This window comes from Schistocerca cancellata, chromosome 9 (genome assembly GCF_023864275.1).
Source record: "Schistocerca cancellata isolate TAMUIC-IGC-003103 chromosome 9, iqSchCanc2.1, whole genome shotgun sequence".
Lineage (NCBI taxonomy): Eukaryota > Metazoa > Arthropoda > Insecta > Orthoptera > Acrididae > Schistocerca > Schistocerca cancellata.
Window position 1 is genome coordinate 499,784,585 of NC_064634.1, and position 23,156 is coordinate 499,807,740.

A 23,156-nucleotide genomic window follows, 5' to 3' on the forward strand; every position below is an offset into this window, starting at 1 on the left:
TCTCCTTCCCCAAAACAACCAACCAACCAACCAACATCCCCCAGGCTGTGGCTAACCCATGTCTCCGCAATATCCTTTCTTCCGGGAGTGCTAGTTCTGCAAGGTTCGCAGGAGAGCTTCTGTGAAGTTTGGAAGGTAGGAGACGAGGTACTGGCGGAAGTAAAGCCGTGAGGACGGGTCGTGAGTTGTGTTTGGGTAGCTCAGTTGGTAGAGCACTTGCCCGCGAAAGGCAAAGGTCCCGAGTTCGAGTCTCGGTCCGGCACACAGTTTTAATCTGCCAGGAAGTTTCTTACTCAATAATGTTCATTTCTGGGGAGCTTGGTGGTCAGCGAAAGTGTTTAAACTCAGAAGAGTGTTCCTGGAGCCACTCTGTAGCAAATCTGGATGTTTGGGGTATCACATTGTCCTGCTGGAATTGCAGAAGTCCGTCGGAATGAATAATGGACAGAAATGGATGCAGGTGATGAGACAGGATGTGTCAACTGTCGCGATACACTCGTGAAATGGTTGTACTGGATAAACCCCACTTCATCGCTACCTCTGAGATGCTGTGTCTCATCGCTCGTGCGCCGACTATAGCACCATGCTAAAATTCACTTACATCTTGATAACCTGCCATTGTAGCAACAGTAATTGATCTAACAACTGCGCCAGATACTTGTTGTCTTATACTGGCGTTGCAGACCGCAGCGCCGTATTCTGCCTGTTTACATATCTCTGTATTTGAATACGCACGCCTACACCAGTTTCTTTGGCGCTTCAGTGTAGGGCTGGGAAACTGAGGTAGAGAGCGGTACGCTCGAGGACTCAGAGTGAGCGGCAAGACCGGAGATGGTCGAAAATCCACAGTGGTGTGCGCTGGTGAGTGCGACTCGGCGTGGTGAGCGTACCTGTTCGATGAGCGGCGATATCTTGGTGGGGGAGCCGGACAGGGAGGCGGGCAGGGAGCCCTTGCCGCCCCCAGCGGCGGCGGCGGCGTGCGGCGGCTGCCTGCGCGGGCTGCAGGGGGCGCTGGCGTGCTGGTAGTTGTTGTTGCTGTGGTGCGGGCGGCCGCCGCCGTAGGCGCCCAGGCTGCGCCGCTGCACCGACGACCGGCTGCGGGCAAGCAGGCGCTGCTGTCAGCCGACGAGCCCGGCCTAGCCTACTTACTGCACGTGGCGCCGTTACCGAACTAGAGGCGCCGAGTGGGTTTGGGGTGTACCGACGTTGTTAACATTCTGCACGAGGACCATAATACCAATATTTGGTGTATTTTTTTCAGTTTCTACACATTTATTAGTAGCACAAAAGGTGAAAATTTTTCCTTCTATGGATGCAACTCTGAATATGTTGTTAGAGGAACAGTTGCCTTTCAAAGGTAAGCAAGAGAGATGTGAACTGGGAGGCAGCACTTATTGAAATATTGTTTTTCAAAATGTGCCATGGTGGGTCAATTTTCTCTCGAAACCAAACGTTTCGTCCGCTTCCTCAGAGGTGTATTCAGTAGGGGGGGGGGGGGCTTTCTCGCAGTTCTAATGCACAATGTGGCTCGCAACTGAGGCAGGGCCTGCTTTGAACCTTTGAAAAAGCCATAACATCCCTTGACGATGTCCTCTAAAAATGGGAATGAAACATTTGGTTTCGAGAAGAAATTCATCCCACCACGGTTTAATATCCCACAATATTTTATTAAGAGATAAATTTCTGGCCATGGAACATTATATTTTACAACTGGAATGCAAGATATGTTGGTGACAATTCCATATTCTCCTAATCCATGTCTGTTTATAAAATTAAGAATTGCACAGACCTGCAAAGTGAAACTTATTTAGTGAAAGAAATTCATTATTGCGGTGGTTAGTACACACTTATATACCTCTCCAAAAGAGAGGAACGGTGAAAGATTAATTAATATAATCAGGTAAAATTTTCATAAAGAAATGAGAGATATGTGATGTATTTAGTAGGGATGATACATACTAGAGATGGTACACACTGCCAGCATCACACTGGAAAACTGATGCAAAACAGTAGGTCTCATATGCCAACCCAGTCTGGCACACAGTGTAGAAAACTTCAATGCAAAAAAGTAGGTGTTTCATCAAGGCCTACATTGCCAAACAGTGGGTCTGATACCCCAGCTCAGCGAAGCATAAAATGTAGACACCACAAAGCAGAACAGTGAGTCTGATATCCCAGCTAGCCCAGAGTGCAGTGTAAACACTACAGTGCAAAATAGTGGGTCTAATGTTCTCAACTACCTCTGCATGCGGTCTGAACAACACAACGCAAAACACTGGGTCTGATATCATGTCTCGATCCAGCGTGCAGTGCGAACACCGCAATGCAAACCAGGGGGACCGTGGATCTGACTCCATGGCCTGGCCCAGCGAACAGTGTAAAATAGTGTGTCTTATATCCGGACCACAAGACATGTGCACACTTTTAACATGGGGTGCGATATCCCCGCCAAGGCAGGTACGTATTATGAACACGACAGTTTCAAGCAGTGGACCTAGAATCCCAGCCCAACACAAATTGAGAAGACGCCGATGCCAAACAGTGTGTCTGATATCTCGGTCCAGACGAGCTGACAATGTGAACACTGCGAAAACAGTAGGTCCGACGTCGTGGCCTGGTCCGGAGTGTTGGGAACATAAAATGGGTGAGCACGTAAAGCACGGTGTGAGCACGTAGCTGAACACGTCGTGGACGCACCTGAAGGTGTTGTCGGTGAGCGGCGGGCGAGACTTGGGCGCGGCGCGGCCCTGCCGGCCGGACCACGTGTTGTAGGAGGAGGGGTGGGGGGAGGGCGCCGCGCGGCCCTTGCTCCCACTCTGCTGCTGCTGGCGGCGGGAGGCGGCGGGGGCGAACAGCTCGGCGGGGGCGTCGCTGAAGCCGCACTCCACGGCGCCGCACGTCGACCGGCTGCGCGTCATGGGCGCCGCTGCCTGCTGCGGCTGCTGCTGCTGAGGAGACTCTGCAGGAGGGCAACGTGTTCTGCCTCTTACACTGACCCACTGGCAGGCCTCTCTCGTGCACACAGGTCCCTAGATCTCAACTCATAATTAATGACTTAAGAAGAATATTCAGCTGATTAATCTTACACATTACAAATGTTTAACAACCTTTGACTGTTTATTCAAAACAAATACACAAAACTGCAACCAATTGCTTATTTCAAATAGCTACACTACTGGCTATTAAAATTGCTATCCCAAGAAGAAATGCAGATGATAAACGGGTATTCATTGGACAAATATATTATACTAGAACGGACATATCATTACATTTTCACGCAATTTGGGTGCATAGATCCTGAGAAATCAGTACCCAGAACAACCACCTCTGGCCGTAATAACGAGCTTGATACGCCTGGGCATTGAGTCAAACAGAGCTTGGATGGCTTGTACAGGTACAGCTGCCTACGCAGCTTCAACACGATACCACTTCATCAAGAGTAGTGACTGGCGTATTGTGACGAGCCAGTTGCTCGGCCACCATTGACTAGACGTTTTCAATTGGTGAGAGATCTGGAGAATGTGTTGGCCTGGGCAGCAGTCGAACATTATCTATATCCAGAAAGGCCCGCATTATCCTGCTGAAATGTAGGGTTTCGCAGGGATCGAATGAAGGGTAGAACAACGGGTCATAACACATCTGAAATGTAACGTCCACTGTTCAAAGTGTCGTCAATGCGAACAAGAGACGACCGAGACGTGTAACCGATGTCACCCCATACCATCACGCCGGGTGATACTCCAGTATAGCGATGACTAATACACGCTTCCAATGTGCGTTCACCGCGATATTACCAAACACGGATGCGACCATCACGATGCTGTAAACAGAACCTGGATTCATCCGAGAAAATGACGTTTTGCCATTCGTACACCCAGGTTTGTCGTTGAGTACACCATCGCAGGCTCTCCTGTCTGTGATGCAGCGTCAAGGGTAACCGCAGCCATGGTCTCCGAGCTGATAGTCCATGCTGCTGCAAACGTCGTCTAACTGTTCGTGCAGATGGTTGTTGTCTTGCGGACGTCCCCATCTGTTGACTCAGGGATCGAGACGTGGCTGCACGATCCGTTACAGCCATGCAGATAAGATGCCTGTCATCTCGACCGCTAGTGATACGAGGCCGTTAGGATCCAGCACGGCGTTCCGTATTACCCTCCTGAACCCACCGATTCCATATTCTGCTAACAGTCATTGGATCTCGACCAACGCGAGCACCAATGTCGCGATACGACAAACCGCAATCGCGATAGGCTACAATCCGACCTTTATCAAAGTCGGAAACGTGGTGCTACGCATTTCTCGTCCTTTCACGAGGCATCACAACAACGTTTCACCAGGCAACGCTGGTCAACTGCTGTTTGTGTATGAGAAATCGGTTGGAAACTTTCCTGATGTCAGCACGTTGTAGGTGTCGCCACCCGCGCGAACGTTGTGTGAATGCTCTGAAAAGCTAATCATTTGCATATCACAGCATCTTCTTCCGGTTGGCTAAATTTCGCGTCTGTAGCACGTCATCTTCGTGGTGTGGCAATTTTAATGGCCAGTAGTGTGTTTATTCTATAAACTTGTTTTCGAATCTTTTCAGGCTCATCTTCAGATGGTCCACAGGAAGTTACATGACTATTTCAAAGCGTAATGTGTAGTTATGAAACTTTGCCAGCGTCCAGCATGTGCTCTACCACTGTTGCTTCTTACAAAGATGTTTATACAAATATATAACGCACTACTTTGCTCAGAGAGATTATCGTTTTCGTTTGCATGTAATACAGTTGACGTATGATCAAATACTTAAATCAAAACTGGTGTTAACGTGAATGGATAGAAATAAAATAATGTAAAGTTACGACATTTGCACAGATTTGGAGCTTTTTGTATGTTTGTAGCAGCTAAAGATAATATGTATATAGCATTGACTTATTTTAACAGTATCGACCTTCTTGAAGAAATCTAAATGTTTATCAAGACAAGAACAGCAGCTGACTATCTACTCAATGACCCAACTGAACCGAGAAACCAATTGTTACTTCAGAACGTCGAAGACTTGCTCGTTCAAAACAGCAATCAGTCAAGATACCCCTCTACCTTGCCTCCACCCACCAGTCTCTCCTCCAATGGCCCCCTCTGTCCCTCTCACTGCATGTTACCTACACTGATCTCAACATAAATATCCTACCGCAGAACAAATCCTGTACTATATTTCTCAATGTCCAAGTCTTCTGGTGCTTAAATAGATCTATACTTAGCGAGGCACTCATAAATACCTGCTCATAAACACTTGCAGAAGGAAGCCATTCAAAATGGTTCAAATGGCTCTGAGCACTATGCGACTTAACTTCTGAGGTCATCAGTCGCCCACAACTTAGAACTAATTAAACCTGACTAACCTAAGGACATGACACACATCCATGCCCAAGGCAGGATTCGAACCTGTGACCGTAGCGGTCGCTCGGCTCCAGACTGTAGCGCCTAGAACCGCATGGCCACTCCGGCCGGCGAGTTTCAGCTCCAAAGGACACCGTTTGGACCCGTGTTTTGAGCTTAACTATCCAAAGGCTAACCTCTAGGGGGCACCAGTAGACTGCTTATGAAGACCCTAACAGGAGTCGAGGCGGCGAGTTTTGGAGAGGAAACGAGCCCTGAACTCCGGGCGGGCCGGTACCTTGCTGCGAGGGCCTCCTGTACTGCGACTGCGGCTTGACCTGCAGCGAGGCCATGCGGCGCGGCGACAGCGTCACCTCCGGCACCTGGTCGCGGCTGTCCCTGTCGCTGCTGGCGCTGCTGCAGGCGCTACCGGGCCGGCGCGGGGGCGGCGGCGGGGGCGGCGGCGGCGTGGGCGCGGCGGGGGCGGCAGCGGGCTCCGGCTCTTGCTGCCGCGGGGTCGCCGCCTCCTCGGAGGTGGACACCACCGAGTCCGGCGAGGACGCGTGGCGGCTCAGCTCCTGACGCTCTGCCAACACAGCCACCGAACGACCAGTCAGTGCCAACATCGCGCCGAGTCCTTGCTCGCAAAACCTCCCCCTGCTTCTCTGCACCGTACTACATATGCGTCATTAAGCAGTGGCACACAGGAGTTGCAGTTAAAATCGTACCATCTCGAGCTACCTCAGTAGATCTTTGCACGTTGCATGTTCTATTGTGAAATCTTAACGCGATTTCAGTTTGCGGGCGAGAAGGCGGATAAACTTTGCATAACTTGAACGAAGTTATCAACGATGATCGACACTACTTTCACAAGCTGCGACATCGTCGCGAAAAAACAGTGCCCCGTATATGTAATAACTTTCCTTTAATTTACGTTTATGGTCGCAAACTTTTTGTTAACAGATTACCGGTTTCATCAGATCTGTTTCATGAAAACAAAGTCCTAATGTACTGCAGCCATTTGACGATGCCGATTACCGAAACCGGTAATCTGTTGACAAAAAGTTTGTGACCATAGACGCAAATTAAAGGAAATTCATTAGATCAACACTACAATGAACGTCTTCACGATCAGTTCTCAGTTCCTGCTGAAACTTACGGGTGTGCACTTGTTGCATGTGAAACTTTTTTACACCTGAAGTTTCGCCCACAACTGTAGTGGCCATCTACAGAGGTGCTCACGGTTCCAATGGGTGTTGCCGAATGAAGAGTTGGACGAGAGACATAAATATCAGTAAAAATGTCTCCATTCTCTCACGTCTGACCTCTCAGTAGACAAGACTTGGCGGAATCGGGATAACGTCTGAAGATGCACGACGCAGCTGCGGACGAAACGTCGTGAACAAAACAGTTTTACGCACCGCGAGCTACAAACAAAAATTTAACTTTGCAAATCTTAGATTCCATTGAAAACATGGGCGTGGTTAAGTTCGTGGGACACACGTGATTAACAAAATCGGTCAACTTATAATCCTTTTTTGTTAGTTGAAGTCCAATGGTAATGAAGGCAGAAAAGAGGTTTTGACCATCTATATTTTTTAAATATGTGCAAAATGATTGTTAACCACGAATGGGTTAAACGACACATCTCGCCTACCTGAGGCTTGCGCGTCGGGCGCGACGCCGCCGTCCTTGGACTCGTCCGCGGCGACCTCCGAGTCTTCGGCGACCGCCTTGACCCCGACGACGCCGTCGTCGACGCCCTGGGCCGGCGGCGAGCTGGCGGCGGCCACGGTGCCCAGGCTGCGGTAGCCCTCGTCCGACACCTCGGAGCCCGAGTCGTTGTGGGCGTCGGCGGCTGTGGAGGCGGAGGCGGAGGTGGGGGCGGAAGCCGGCGCCGGCGCCGGCGCCACCGCGGGGCTGGGGTCCCTGTCCTTGCGCTGCAGCGGCTTGCCGGGGCTGGCGTCCCTGCTGCGCTGCGGCCCGGAGCCGCCCCCAGCTCCAGCTCCAGCTCCAGGGGCGAGCGCGTGCGGCTTGGCGCCGCCGGGGGTGGGCGACCTGGAGCGCGAGCGGCCGGCGGCGGGCCGCGGCGCAGCCAGCGACCGGCGGGGCGTGGGCGAGCGCGAGCGCAGGCCCGTGCCGCCCCCGCCGCCGGGCGACAGCGGCTGCGGCTGCGGCTGCGGGGGCGGCGGGGGCGGCGTCGGCACTGCTGCGCTCGGCGGCCCGCCGCTGCCTACGCTCGACGCCGACGACCGGCGGGTGCGCGGCGGCGACCTGCCGCAAACACACACACACACTGATACCTTCCCGTCTCCTCTGTACCTCTTTTCTTCCCTTCTACAATAACCTACGAAACCTTTCCTTAGGATTTCTATCTCTTGCTTAATAATAACAAATGAAATCTTCCCTTTGAAATTTATTCTCTTTTTCAATCTTCGCATACAAATTTAATTCCTATTTTTTAAAAATGATTTTCGGATTATTTCGACGAAACATAGAATGTGTCGTCGTCGTGTGGCCCTCAGTCGTTATCTGCAATAACCCAAAACTGTTCCTTACCTTTTTTACTGTTACTGGATCGCCATCTGACTGCTACATCGAACTGCGACATGAATATACTTACTCTGGTTTACTATACTGTATTAACTGCTGGTGGGCTGTCATAATAAGTGGCTGTATTTATTACTGAAGTAAAAGCTTACGTTATTCTTTAATTAATTTGACTGAAGTTACGTAATTCATAGCTGCTGGTGGGCTGTCATAATAAGTGGCTGTATTTATTACCGAAGCAAAAGCTGACGATATTCTTTAATTAATTTGACTGAAGTTACGTAATTCATAGTTAAACTTTGTCTTGACAACAATAAAATTTTTTCAAAATTTTACGTTCATGGTTTTTGGGATGGATTATAATTAGAAATGCAATATTGCTGGCAAAAGTTAATTATATTCTGAATGAAATGATTTTACAACGATCAAATGGGACTTACTTTTTACAATAATCTTACAACTAGCAATGCGCAAACATACCTTCAGTAGTCTTGAGTTTCTCAAAAAATTAATTCAATAATATTAGTTCCTCTTATAATAGTTAGCTGATGTCTCTCTACATCCGTTTATAATCTCTTGTAAATCATAGCTAGTGGCTGGCAGGCACACCGCTCCTCTCAACCTCTCGCTTCAGATCTTCTACCAACTCGCGTCACATCTCGCTTACTACTGACTTCCTACGAACGCTAAAGGGCGGTCTCTCCTGCCAACAATGCTTTCTGGTGCAGACAATCCCTGCTACCATTACAAAATGTATCAATGCGCGGTCTTTCCCGGTCTTTTCTTAAAATGTATCCATACGCGGTCTCTCCCGCCCTTTTTAAAATTACATCAATTTTCGGTCTCTCTTGCCAACAATACTTTGGTGCAGACATTCCCTGCTACCACAATTATTTCCAACATGACAAATATTAATTATTCGCACTTAATCCTATTAATAAAACATAAACATCTTTCATAAATTGTGATTTGACAATACCCAATAGAAATATAAACGTCTTACAACACACACACACTCTCATCCTCTCGTAGCCAACAAGCTACTAGGATAGCATAAAAAGTAGTGGGAACACTACCGTAACTTGACCAGTTGGAGCACCCTGATAGCACTTTTTAGGAAACACGAACAACATGCACTGACCGAGGTTGAAGTGGCACGTGTTCGGAGCGCACAATGTTTTCAGGGACTGCCTGAGGCGTGTGGCGATGCACCGTTGCCGTATCGCACGGTGACGAGCTCGGTGAAAGAGTTTCGGGATGCCTCGGATGTCATTCGAGATCGGCCCCCTTTGGCAAGTCCCCCCGCGGACAACTTAACACTTGTGCTCCTTCCCTCCCTGCTGGACTGCATCTCGTCATCCTTCGTGACAATGCACGATGCCACACTGTGGATCCAGTGCAGGAGTTCCTGCGTATTTGGAGGTGTTAGATACTGGAACGTCCACAGTACTCAGATGGTATGAGTCCGTGCGGGCCGGCCCGAATGGCCGAGCGGTTCTAGTCGCTACAGTCTGGAACCGTGCGACCGCTACGGTCGCAGGTTCGAATCCTGCCTCGGGCATGGATGTGTGTGACGTCCTTAGGTTAGTTAGGTTTAAGTAGTTCTAAGTTCTAGGGGACTGATGACCACAGCAGTTGAGTCCCATAGTGCTCAGAGCCATTTGAGCCATAACAATTGCGTTTGAGTGGCACAGTACTTAGAAGACGCAACAAATCTACTAAAGAGACTGCCTGCATTACGTTTGTTCAGCCTCTTTTGGAGTACTATAGTACTGATGCACGGGATCGGGTCCCCAGACAGAATTCACGGGGAACACTGAAAAGGTTTAAAGAAGCATGTCTTGTGTTGTATTATCGCAGCATGTGAAAGTTGCTAGATTTGGACGGGTTACTCCTGTAACCGAAATATCAGATCTGAAGATGGTTCTAGTTGAACCGAAACCGGTGATAAGAATAAAAATTTTGCAATCAATAAGGATTATAAGTAACATTGTAAAATTCACTGACTGTGTAAGTAGGCTGTTTAGATTTTTATGTTGGTAACTTCACGTAGCGCTCTGTGTGAAAATCACTGGCTGTGCTGTGTGCAGTTTGTGGCTGGTTTGCATTGTTGTTCGCTATTGTAGTGTTGGGCAGTTGGTTGTTAACAGCGCGTAGCGTTGCGTAGTTGGAGGTGAGCCGCCAGCAGTGGTGGATGTGGGGAGAGAGATGGCGGAGTTTTCAGAGCGGATGATCTGGACAGAGACAGTAAATTTGTAAGACTCTTAAGGTAAATACAGTGTTTGTTCTCTATCAAAATCATTCATTTGCTAACTATGCCTATCGGTAGTTAGTGCCTTCAGTAGTTTGAATCTTTTATTTAGCTGGCAGTATTGGCGCTCGCTGTATTGCAGTAGTTCGAGTAACGAAGATTTTTGTGAGGTAAGAATTCATGAAAGGTATAGGTTATTGTTAGTTAGGGCCATTCTTTTGTAGGGATTACTGAAAGTCAGATTGCGTTGCGCTAAAAATATTGTGTGTCACTTTAGTGGATGCCTGATTACGTTCAGTTTTGCTCAGCTGTTTGAAAATCAAATAATGTAAGAGGTTTATCAGCACGATCATTTTTAATTTTTCTAAGGGATCGTTTCAACTGCTGCTACCCTATCAGACATTATGTCTGTTTTTGCAAAGTTGTGGTACGTTTAATGCGCACACAGCTTACGACAACGTAGCCGGATGATATCTTGAACAGCAGGTGATATTTCAACAGGTGAAAGCCGCGTCACTTTCAAGGCACAAACATAACGAAAGAGCGCTTTCCGAGGGAATTTAAACCACTCTACCATCATCGGCTAGACCGACGACGGATCATAGTGCAGCAGATACAGAAAGACAACACACGTAACGTGAGCTCCGCTACTGCCCCTGTGAAAGGTCACAGCAGATTTCCCATTTATTCTTGCATAATCAGAGCTCGTACTCCACCGTCGACGGCAGGTTAAATTCTACTTTTCCTTTGGGAACCATTCACATTGCACAAGAAACGCATCGTATCCCCCAGCAAGACACAGATTTTGATCGCTTGCGCGGAGCGTGGAGGGCACAGGAGAGTTACGTACTCAGCCCCCGGGCCTGCAGAAGGCACTCGCCGCCGCGCACCGCCCTCCGCCTCTCTCTGTAATTGCAGGTCAGCAGATTGCGGCCGGGCCGAAGAGGGCGCCCCCGGCCAGCTGGGAGCGAGCCGAGAGCGGGTCGAGAGCGCTCCAGCCCAGGGCAGCCCACCCCTCGCCCCACCTGGCTGGCCTCTGGCACCACTGCAGCGGCCCGGCTGCCTCGGGGTTGCAACACTTGCACGGACTGACATTCGCACGGAGTTACACTTGCACGGAACCTGGGCCTCTTGCCGCGCTAACCGGCTTTTCACAGGTGCAGGCACACTAAGAAGTCTAGCAGTTCAGCACAGCTGCTCGTGCGAGCTGGCTCGCGCTCACACCACACCAGTGAGCAACCTCGCATCGCCTCAGGGGTGGCTCATTAACGCGTTTCGTAGCAAAATTATTTTTTAAAACTGATGTATTAATGAGAACAGACAATGAAATTCAACGTCATGAGAAGTGACAATGACATTCAACGTCTCCTTTGTGCGGCAATGTAGCTGAGTCGACAGCGAGCCGGCTTGTAATGCCGGAAGGGCCGGGTTCGATTCCCGGCTGGGTTGGCGATTTTCCCCGCGCAAGGACTGGGTGTTTGTGTCGTCATTTCATCCTCATCGACGTGCAACTCGCCGAAGTGGCGTCACATCAAAAGACTTGCACCAGGTGATCGGATCTACCCGTCCGGAGACCCTCGCCACACGACATTTCATTTCAACACCTCTTGTAATATTTCGATGATGCAAAGAACGGGGCTAAGCTAAGTTAGAAACACGGTATTTCTTACGACTGTTGCAGCCTTACTATAACTGCTGCTTCAGGACGAAATTTAAATTGACATATTTATATTTCCTTATCATTTTACACTGAAGAGTCAAAGAAACTGGTACACCTTTCTAATATCCTGTTGGCGCCCGCGAACACGCAGAAGTGCTCAACACGACGCGGCATGGACTCGACTAATTTCTGCAGTAGTGCTGGAAGGAACTGACATCATAAATCCTGCAGGGCTGTCCATATATCCGTAAGAGTACGAGGGGATGGAAATCTCTTCTGAACAGCACGTTGCTAGGCATCCCAGATATGCTCAATAATGTTCATCTCTGTGCACTTTGGTGGCCAGCGGAAGGGGTTTAACTCACAAGACTGTCCCTGGAGTCACTCTGTAGTAATTCTGGACGTTTGAGGTGACACATTGTCCTGCTGGAATTGCCCAAGTACGTCGGAATTCACAATGGATATGAATGGAAACAGGTGATCAGACAGGATGCTTACGTACGTCTCACCTGTCAAAAAAAAAATGGTTCAAATGGCTCTGAGCACTATGGGACTTAACTTCTGAGGTCATAAGTCACTTAGAACTTAGAACTACTTAAACCTAACTAACCTAAGGACATCACACACATCCATGCCCGAGGCAGGATTCGAACCTGCGACCGTAGCGGTCGCGCGGTTCCAGACTGCAGTGCCTAGAACCGCTCGGCCACACATGCCGGCGTCCCCTGTCAAACCCGTATCTAGACGTATCAAGGGTCCCATATCGCTCCAACCGCACACGCTCCACACCATTACAGAGCCTCCACCAGCTTGAACACTCCCCTCCAGACATGGACCATGGATTCAAGAGATTGTCTCCATACCTGTACCGTTCATCCACTCGATACAATTTGAAACGAGACTCGTCCGACCAGACAACATGTTTCCTGTCATCAACACTCCAAAGTCGGTGTTGACGGTCCCAGGAGAGGCGTAAAGTTCTGTGTCGTGCAGTCATCAATGTTACAGGAGTGGGACTTCGATGATGTTTCGTTGAATGGTTCGCACGCTGACGGCCCAGCGTTCAAATCTGCGGCGGTTTGCCGAAGGGTTGCACTTCTGCCACATCAAACGATTCTCTTCAGTCGCCGTTGGTCCCGTTCTTGCAAGATCTTTTTCTAGCCGCGTCGATGTCGGAGATTTGATGTTTTACCGGATTCCTAATATCACGGTACACTCGTCAAGTGTAGAATGGGAGAATCCCCACTTCATCGCTACGTCGCAGATGCTGTGTCCCATCGCTCGCGCGCCGACTATAATACCACGTTCAGACTCACTTAAATCTTGATGACCTGCCACTGTGGCAGCGGTAACCGATCTAACCACTGCGCCAGACACTTGCTGTCTCATATACGCGTTGCCGACAGCAGCGCCGTATGCTGCATGTTTGCATATCTCTGTATTTGAATACGCATGCTTATACCCGTTTCTTTGGCGCTTCAGTGTATTTAAACGTCAAACATAAATACACAGAATGTCGATGAAAACTACTTAGTTTGCTTTTCACTAAAAGATCACTGTCTGCTACCACTTTTAGAGTAATGTTAATCCGAAGACAAGCTCGTAAGTTGAATTCTGTCAGTGAGCTTCTGAGGGTGGATTTCGTTCTCTTCACTGCGTAAAAAAGCAGCACGTACATGTAAGTCTAAACATAACCTGTCCGGTTAGCCGCGCGGTGCAACGCGCTGCTTCGACGGCTGGAAGGCGTGCCGGTCCCCGGCACGAATCCGCCCGGGGGATTAGTGTCGAGGTCCGGTGTCGGTCAGCCTGTGGATGGTTTTTAAGGGGCTCCGGAAAGGCTCAAAATCATGAAAAGTTCAATTTTTACTTTTTTGCGTTTTCTGAATCTGCAGACTATTACCTTTTAATAGATATATAATTTATTCAATTCCGAAGGCTACAACTATTTTTAAATTTTTTTTGAAATGTGTTCTACATGGGCGTGACCCACTGTGGCGCTGTTAAACTGCTGTGAAATGGTGTTATTATTAACGTCCGTGTTCATCAGATACATTTTAGTGATGTGAGATAAAGTATGTGTCGTGGCTAACCTGTGATGGTTCAATATATATCGCTGGTGTGATTGTCGATTGTTTCATGTTTATTTACTCTGTTGTTATCTCGAAAATATTCGTAATTAATTCTGTTTCTTGAGTCTCTGTTTTGTTGAAGTATAATAATGAGTAAAAGTAAAGTTATTAGAAATCCTCTGAACGCTTTTAAGAAAAGGAGAAATGTTGGAAAGCCAAAGGTATGTGTTATTACTGTAAATAATAACATTCTAACATGGTACGAGCGACGCTTGCTTTAGACTAGGAACACCTTCGGGCTGCAGACAGGGCTGTAAAGAGTCTAGAAATACAAGCAAGAGTAAACAGGAGGAGGAACAAGAGGAAGCTGGAGGAGGAGTTTGCAGAGGATGAAGATAATCCATCCTATGGACCTGCAATGCACTAAAAAGTTAATCCAATCTTTGTCGCTCGATTCCCAAAACTTTTATTTTCTCATACTAATTACATGTTTTCTAAGGATCTTCCAAACATATTTGTTTCAAACTTTCAGTAAATGTTGCACAGTACGTTCTGCATAATTTAACACAGCCTTTTTCCAAAAAACTGTATATTTTTGAATATATAAATAAAAAATTGCAAAAAAATGTTGTGAATTTTCATTACAATTGAAAAAAAATCATCTTTAATAACTGAACTAAAATTTTGTAGAATCCCTGTGTTAAGTTGTAGCCCATATTCCAATAAATAATCTGTAAAAAGTTCAACTTCCTACCTCAAATACTTTGTGAGGAAAGATGTAATTTATAAGCGTTATTTTAACATTGCAAGTATAGGGCGTTCCGGAGCCCCTTAAGGCGGTATCCATCTACCTCGGCGAATGCGGCCTGGTTCCCCTTTTTTCACCTCAATTATACTGTACAACCACCATTTCCACGTACGCGTACACCATAATTATTCTACCACGCAAACATTTGGTGTTACACTCGTCTGCTGTTAGACGGTCCACTGGGGGCCGAACCGCACAATAACCCTGGGTTCGGTGTGGGGCGGTGATGGGGTCGGTGGACTGCTGTGGCCTGTTGTGGGGTTCTGAACCACTGAGGGCTGCGGCGCAACGAAGCCTGTCCGTAGTTTCTAGGTCCCCGGTTTAATACATACGAGTCTAAATATCGACGTAATCGGAGCTGCAGACTTGTGTACAGTCGTGTAAATTTGTGTTGAGGTAACTAATTCTGCTATGAAATTAATCACGCAAAGGGCGCACAGTGGGTGTAAAAGTTCTAACTGTAGCCGAGTTTGCACACTATCAACGTAACCAGAAAACTAGTGAAACTACGCAACCCTCTGCAAGCCCAAAAGCAGTATGGTAACTGAATCTAACTGGAGATTCATTCGTTGAATTTCGTTGAGTGTTCATCCTGAAAATACAAATATATTCACGTCGGCTTTTCGATGTTCGCCAAGTGTCCGTAATCTTTCGCATGGAATCTATTGTAACGATTTTTTTTGTTGTGTTCAAAGTTTTGAAGCCCATTAATAGAAAGCTAACCGCTTCAATACACCATCGCTTACAATAAACATGTAGACTAGGTATCCTGCACTGATACGTTGATGCTGATGTGACGGAACACTTTAACGTTTGAAACCCGACCATCAGTTACTTTTCATGCCTTTAAAAACAGCTACTCTCCATTTTAAAGTAGAGACGTCACCCTATAACTCCAATCTAAAAAAAAATACCGATTGCGCAAGTGTCTCTGGCATATCAAAAGATAGCAAAAGCAATTTTTTATTTTTATCGCCGTCAAACGGAACCATCTTTACTCCGAACCTGGCATAAACTGGTAAAAACAAGTTGCAACATTTCCAGGAAAACTGAAGCGAAACAATTGGCAGCTAGTCGTTGGCAATCAATAACTTTGCATGCTGGCTGTGTGGTAAATATGAGTTTAGGGAATACACTGAAGTCCTGTTCGGTACGATCAACAAGCTCCAAAGAAATAGGTATTGACTTACAATAAAATATCCCTACCACTGCCCCTCCTCAAGAAGACTGTGAAAGCTTTTTTATTCGGAGAATTGAAGAAAAAAGCTATCCTGATCTTGAAATTACAAGAAGAAGCTTCATATAAGCAGGAAGGGAAAACTTTATGGTGCCGGTTTTGTAGTAACATTCATTTTTTTGATGGAATGTTAAAATCCTTTTTACCCTTAGTTTTTTTAACCTCAGCGACAACTTCTTTAATGATAAATATTAACCAATCTGAATGAAATTATTGCAGGAAGTAGTCTTGATCTGTTTGCTTGCTTCTATCCATTAATACTATTGAAAATAATCATCACATTTATGTACCGATAATTAAAGAACATTTAAGGCTAAAATTTGAAATAAACGCTGGAAACAAAGTATTAAACCTCCACATGAAAAGAAACCACAGAATCGTTAAATTATGTCTTGTGAATGTGCCTACAAAATCTGACAGATCAACGTTTTGGTGGGAGTACCAGAAATTGTTTTAAGGAATACCATTAAATGGACGTTAAAAACTGACAACTCAAAAATCAATGAAGTGTAGAATTTCAAAACTTTGATGTTGCTACATACACTACTGGCCATTAAAATTGCTACACCACGAAGATGACGTGCTACAGACGCGAAATTTAACCGACAGGAAAAAGATGCTGTGATATGCAGATGATTAGCTTTTCAGAGCAGGCGTATCAAGGCCGTTATTACGGCCAGAGATGGTTGTTCTGGGTACCGATTTCTCAGGATCTATGCATCCAAATTACGTGAAAATGTAATCACATGTCAGTTCTAGTATAATATATTTGTCAAATGAATACCCGTTTATCATCTGCATTTCTTCTTGGTGTAGCAATTTTAATGGCCAGTAGTGTATTTACATGATACACACGATTTTGAAATTTGGTTGCTGTCGGCAAAGTAGAAGAAAATTTAAATTTTTGGGCGGGGTCTTCCCTTTGCACTGCGCCCTGTACACTCTACGTTCGTATCTAAGGCTACGCCGAACCTAATTATGGTCATTCCTCTGAGGGCAGCACACAGTTTGCAACTCTCCTGCACTACCAGTCGGCTGAACTGGTCCCTGTAACGGCGTCTGTCCGTGTCGTCACGACCTAGGCAGCAAGCGAGTGCGAGCGCTGCTGCACGCCTAGCCGCATCAAAAGGCCTGCTCCAGTCTACGGCACGTGTTACTGGAAATTAGTCTTAACATATGCTGAAAGGTTGTAAAATTTGCGAACAGTCACTTTTTTATGATAATTTATTTTGTGTTTATTAGTTTCATACTGGTTGAGAAAGTATGGATTGAGTTGCATGTCATCTGCTTGCTTTACCTCTGAAAACATTTTGTATTCCGTGTCTGCCCGTACAAATTTTGAGTCTAAAAACCTCTCAAGGCTAGTGCTGCGAATATTCCCTAGAAAAGGTTTGGCCTTTGAAACACTCTTGTCAGTCTCCACTAGCGAATATGTAACAAATTTCAAGAGACATTTAGTCGATTTTGTGTCGTTTCGAAGAAACAGCACAAGGAGGTTGCCTTTTCCAGTCCCCCATTAAATTTATTTACAATATTTACACGATTGACAATGATTACATTAAACTACTTTTCAATACTCATAAGGTTTTCGACGATTCCGACCTCTTCTTCGTCATTGTTAACTTCTGTTTGTAGACTACACAAGTCAGAAATGATTTTGAGTTACCATTAGTTTTGAGTTTCTTTAAAGCATTTGCATTCGTTTTGTCAGTCTCCATTGGTGATCTTTTTCTTCCTTCCCCAGAAAAGTTTAGCATTCGTCGGTTATTAATGTATTTATTCTTCGGTCCCATCCTTTTGAGACGTTATTAGCACGATGGCGCCTTCCACTGCGGTTCCAAATGTCTCTTGGCATATGTTCGTTATCGTGTCATTGGTGCAAGCAGTAGTCATAAAAGCCTTGCAGACTTTGGTTTTCGGCGAGGTATTCTGGAAGCCCAAAGCCCATTTCCCTCCTCCATGTCCATCCCCCCATGTATTCTTCTCCAGCTAGTTCCACAATACCCATATTCTCCCCATCCCGTGAACCCCTCTAAGCCATGCACTTTCCGTGGTCTTCTTCCACCACCTGCCAGTGATCCGGCCTTCTCGACCCATTAAGAGCCCCACACCGCTTCAGTCTTTTCACTTTAATCACTGTCACAACGGGGAGCCATTTATACAACTCCTGCAGTTCGCGGTTTTTCCAGTCGGCTCTATCCTTCACTGTTTCAAAAATTATCTCAGAACAGTGTTCTCAAATGCTAGGATTTTTCCCTATCTTTTCGGTCAGAGTTCACATCTCTGCTCCATATACACTCCTGGAAATGGAAAAAAGAACACATTGACACCGGTGTGTCAGACCCACCATACTTGCTCCGGACACTGCGAGAGGGCTGTACAAGCAATGATCACACGCACGGCACAGCGAACACACCAGGAACCGCGGTGTTGGCCGTCGAATGGCGCTAGCTGCGCAGCATTTGTGCACCGCCGCCGTCAGTGTCAGCCAGTTTGCTGTGGCATACGGAGCTCCATCGCAGTCTTTAACACTGGTAGCATGCCGCGACAGCGTGGACGTGAACCGTATGTGCAGTTGACGGACTTTGAGCGAGGGCGTATAGTGGGCATGCGGGAGGCCGGTTGGACGTACCGCCGAATTGCTCAACACGTGGGGCGTGAGGTCTCCACAGTACATCGATGTTGTCGCCAGTGGTCGGCGGAAGGTGCACGTGCCCGTCGACCTGGGACCGGACCGCAGCGACGCACGGATGCACGCCAAGACCGTAGGATCCTACGCAGTGCCGTAGGGGACCGCACCGCCACTTCCCAGCAAATTAGGGACACTGTTGCTCCTGGGGTATCGGCGAGGACCATTCGCAACCGTCTCCATGAAGCTGGGCTACGGTCCCGCACACCGTTAGGCCGTCTTCCGCTCACGCCCCAACATCGTGCAGCCCGCCTCCAGTGGTGTCGCGACAGGCGTGAATGGAGGGACGAATGGAGACGTGTCGTCTTCAGCGATGAGAGTCGCTTCTGCCTTGGTGCCAATGATGGTCGTATGCGTGTTTGGCGCCGTGCAGGTGAGCGCTACAATCAGGACTGCATACGACCGAGGCACACAGGGCCAACACCCGGCATCATGGTGTGGGGAGCGATCTCCTACACTGGCCGTACACCACTGGTGATCGCCGAGGGGACACTGAATAGTGCACGGTACATCCAAACCGTCATCGAACCCATCGTTCTACCATTCCTAGACCGGCAAGGGAACTTGCTGTTCCAACAGGACAATGCACGTCCGCATGTATCCCGTGCCACCCAACGTGCTCTAGAAGGTGTAAGTCAACTATCCTGGCCAGCAAGATCTCCGGATCTGTCCCCCATTGAGCATGTTTGGGACTGGATGAAGCGTCGTCTCACGCGGTCTGCACGTCCAGCACGAACGCTGGTCCAACTGAGGCGCCAGGTGGAAATGGCATGGCAAGCCGTTCCACAGGACTACATCCAGCATCTCTACGATCGTCTCCATGGGAGAATAGCAGCCTGCATTGCTGCGAAAGGTGGATATACACTGTACTAGTGCCGACATTGTGCATGCTCTGTTGCCTGTGTCTATGTGCCTGTGGTTCTGTCAGTGTGATCATGTGATGTATCTGACCCCAGGAATGTGTCAATAAAGTTTCCCCTTCCTGGGACAATGAATTCACGGTGTTCTTATTTCAATTTCCAGGAGTGTAGTTCCACAGGTTGTACATCCTAATATCCGTGGACTCGATAGCAGCCGGTAGGTGAGGAGCTTCCCGACTGGAAACTTCCACCTGCTTACTACTTGAATTCTCTCCATTATTCCCAGGTCTATCTCATTTCCCTCAGTGAGTATTGCGCCCAAGATATTTGAACTGTTTTACTCTTTCAAAGATTTTAGCATCCACATCCAGACGTTGTCGTCGTTCTCTCTGCTCATTATGAAATATTTCGTTTCACTCATATTCTTCTTCACTATCCCCCTGCCGCTCAATAACATTTTCCAATTAACTATAGTTTTTTTTATACAATAAACCAGGCGCTCTGGCCGTTGTACCACATCAGCAGTAATGCACCCGCAGCACGCATTCGACCCAGATCGTGCTCACGTCCCTGTCTCGCGAGCCAGCACGCCGCGTTTTATGTGAGCAGAAAATCTTTCACTCTTTCAAATCAATGTTATTTTAAATCTCTCTGATTGAAGGGGAGATTTGTGTGTTGCAACCTTTACTATAGTAACTCGTGACTTCTACATGGTCATGAGACATTGAGTCAATAACGATTCGTCGAAATTTTCGGGTTAGAACTAAGTCAGTTAATAACATGTTCTAAAGATTATTCGCAACGATCCTACTGAAATGAAGTGAGTCGACATAGTTATTAGGCTATGTGCATACGATTTGTTTTCTGAATATGGCTCCATGCTAGATGTTTACGAACTAAGAAATAGCACAACGGGTTCTATTTAAAAAAAATTAACGTTTTTTTCACCAGTCATGTTCCAAGTTCTAAAAGACTGTAATTAAATTTTCGTCTCCACATCAGAAATACTTGTCCAGAATAAATGACTTCTGATTAGATTTGAAATCTGCTCTGCTATCTATCGGATTTTTTATGTTATTTGGCAAACGGCAAAACGACTTTTGCGTAAATGTCGAACTCCTTTCAGAGTGAACGAAGTTCATTTCTTGTTTTAATGGTGTAAACTGCGGACATCATTATGCGTACGTAAATCCTTCAAGACGCACTACACAATGTCGTGTTTCAAGCACCAACCTGTGATAGGCAGACTCTTCTAAAGTCGACATTCATCGAAAACTGCGATGACACTCATGTTGCAATAAAAGGTGATTTAGCGACATGCCTGACTTAATGGAAGAATGTACTGTCCCGTTTCTACTTAACCCTACCCATTTATGAAGATAGCTTAACCGGTACTGGTAGCCACTGCGTTTAACGGATAAACATACCCGTTATGATGAATAAGGCGGAATAACTTTGCTGGAAGCTGCTCGGGGACAATACGCGATTTATTATCCACTTTCCGAGTTTACGAGGTTATCAAGTAGTGGCTGTCTCGCAGGTCGTACTATCGTAGGCGGCTTTCTAGGAGTGCCTTACACTTCAACTACCCGCTCTACTGAGGCGTCCATCTACTAGATGCTAAATTCTGTTTCAGTGGTGAAAAAAAAATCCAGTACGGGTGATGCTTTCGCGGGAAAAATAGTCAAACTGCAATAGAGTTTTCCTACATTTTCGGACATTTGACACGGGAAAAGAAGTGGATAAATGTGAGGCAGTCAAGGTAAAGAACACCAAAGGTGAAAATTATGTACCCAAGTCATTGGCAACCTGTCGTAAACGCCCATGATACGGCAAGAAGGAAATATTTGGATAAATTTAGACGTACGGGATGAATTTTATATTACCTGTCTTTTCGGTTTATTCGGGCATCCCACGTCGCTTAATCCCGAGTCCGCAGACGGGCTCAGTCCAGCATTTTTCCGGCGCTCTCATGTGAAATGTATACACTACACCAGTGGCGGCCCCTGTTACGTGTTTCTTACGTACCCCACTGCTTGTCCAATCCGGAGCAGGTGGCCGCGCCTGGACAATACCAATGAGCGGGCCCAACGTGTTTTGTGCAGAAACACAATCCAGCAATAAACGCCGCGCACCAGTATTCTGAGAGTGATTCGGATCGGATGGTTACTAGCCCGCATACGCCTTGCAAGCGACAACATAAATCGCGGATTTCAAGTACTAAAGCTGAATATGGCATGCGAGCGGCCACAGAAGGATTTCAGAGATTAAAATACGACCAGATCTCTCCCACTTACTGTAGAAGGAGACCAAGTCTAAATGCAATAGTCATGTTCGAGTGGACGTGGGTTGCAGAGATGATAGTGGTCTAGCGTGTGCAGCTGTACCAAACCGAACTAAGAAGGCCGTAGTCTTTTCGCGACACTTATGTGGGAGGAAGTGGAATACTGTCTGCCCCTTCTCACAACGTGCCCTCTCTGAATTTTGGAGGCAAACCTCTCCGTAATGCATAACGCTGTCTTTATGGTGACCGCCACGGGAGTTCGTTGAGCATGTCAGTGGCGCTCTTGTGCTTTCTGAACGATCCCGCCGCAAAATCATCCACTCTTTCGTGGATCTTCTCTGTTTCGTCCATTACTCCAGTGACTGTCCCACACTGCTGGACTATACTCCAAAGGTCGCTCGAAACAGTGTTTTATACGTCACTTCTTTAGTCAATGCGTTATATTTCCTTGGGGTTCATCCAATTAGTTAGTTAGTTACATGTTCCGTAGATCATTCGAGCGATTCTTTTATCGAAATGATGTGGAACGAGTCAGTGTACAGACTATATACACGAGATTTGGAATTACACTTAAAAACTAGGCTTCTGTTTTACAGCCACGGCCTTGCATCTCCTTTCTTCTACAACTTGTAGTTATCTAAATTTTACTATTTTCACTTTGAAACGAGCCTAGATTTTCGAAAGGCATTCGACACGGTAACACATCACTCGTATAGCATCTTCGCAAATATGTGGTTGGCTCGACGAATACTTAACTAAATACAATCCAGAACGTTATACTGGACAGAAAATGTTCTACAGGAATAACGGGTATGCCCCAATCATGCGTAAAAATTTGGAAATTTGTGGTAAGTTCCCACGGGACGAAACTGCTGAGGTCATCGGTCCCTAGGCTTACACACTACTTAATCTACCTTAAACTAACTTACGCTAAGCACTACACACACACTCATGCCTCAGGGAGGACTCGAAGAGTGACTAAACGTCCTAGACCACACGGCTACCCCGCGTGGCAATCATGCGTCAAATGCTTTCAGTTCAAAAATGGTTCAAATGGTTCTAGGCACTACGGGACTTTGAGGTCATCAGTCCTTTGTGGTCATCAGTCCTCTGGAACTTAGAACTACTTAAACCTAACTAACCTAAGAACAGCACACAAATTCATGCCCGAGGCAGGATTCGAACCACTACGGGACTTAACTTCTGAGGTCATCAGTCCTCTAGAACTTAGAACTACTTAAACCTAACTAATCTAAGAACAGCACACAAATTGATGCCCGAGGCAGGATTCGAACCTACGACCGTAGCGGTCGCGCGGTTCCAGACTGTAGCGCCTAGAACCGCTCGGCCACCCCTGCCGGCAATGCTTTCAGTATTCTGTACACAA

General features: G+C 46.9%; 1 protein-coding gene across 1 annotated transcript in view; it reads right to left on the reverse strand.

The window, feature by feature from the left end:
• LOC126101520 (GAS2-like protein pickled eggs) overlaps positions 1-23,156 on the reverse strand; it is a 431,994-nt gene that overhangs the window by 24,206 nt on the left and 384,632 nt on the right. The window contains exons 5-9 of the mRNA XM_049912163.1: positions 7,019-7,635; positions 5,830-5,947; positions 5,660-5,787; positions 2,698-2,959; positions 891-1,095 (exon numbers count right to left, since the gene is read on the reverse strand). Of these exons, the coding sequence (XP_049768120.1) occupies positions 891-1,095; positions 2,698-2,959; positions 5,660-5,787; positions 5,830-5,947; positions 7,019-7,635 (1,330 nt within the window). The remainder of the gene's footprint in view (positions 1-890; positions 1,096-2,697; positions 2,960-5,659; positions 5,788-5,829; positions 5,948-7,018; positions 7,636-23,156) is intronic.